General features: G+C 36.7%; 1 protein-coding gene across 1 annotated transcript in view; it reads left to right on the top strand.

Annotated features, from left to right (window-relative positions):
- The window catches only part of LOC119581772 (cadherin-23-like), a gene marked incomplete in the record, with an annotated part of 64191 nt that overhangs the window by 61778 nt on the left and 1879 nt on the right, over positions 1-534 (top strand). The window contains 1 exon segment of the mRNA XM_037929905.1: positions 89-208. Within this exon segment, the coding sequence (XP_037785833.1) occupies positions 89-208 (120 nt within the window).

Here is a 534-nt window from a genome sequence, read left to right as displayed (position 1 = left end):
ATAGGTTAATCTTTCACATAGTAAATTTCAGAAAATTGGCTGGTATTACTCAAAAAATCTTGTAGCTAATTTTTTTTTTTCTATTTAGCCATCAAAGTGAGGGGAATGACAGTCTGGACGACAATGCTGTAGACACATCCCTCTCACCAAGGGGAGACCGAGATATGCCATATATTACTCACAGCAGTGTTCCCAACCCATTATCAAGGTAAATGTTGATAACATGGCCCAGTAGTTTGTTCTTTTTTGATGCATCATACTCTATGGATATTTGTCCTAAGAATATGAAATTGAGGAGGTTAGCTCATAATGGTAAATGTGAAGATGGATAAGGTCTGTTTCTTTCTGAACAGTATGCATGGATACAGGGTAAGTTTAAGAATTATATAGAGGAATGTCTAGATGTGGCTGGGGCAAAGAGGACCATAAATGGCCCTAAAAATATATTTTTGCTTGTAGAAATAGCCTTAACTGTTACTGATGTGTCATGCAGTAGCAAAGTGACTTGCTGTGCATCATGATGTTAGTCATAAT

This window comes from Penaeus monodon, chromosome 15 (assembly GCF_015228065.2).
Source record: "Penaeus monodon isolate SGIC_2016 chromosome 15, NSTDA_Pmon_1, whole genome shotgun sequence".
In the NCBI taxonomy this organism is placed as follows: Eukaryota; Metazoa; Arthropoda; class Malacostraca; order Decapoda; family Penaeidae; genus Penaeus; species Penaeus monodon.
Note: the sequence above shows the minus strand (reverse complement) of the source record. Positions and strands in the feature narration are given on the sequence as shown.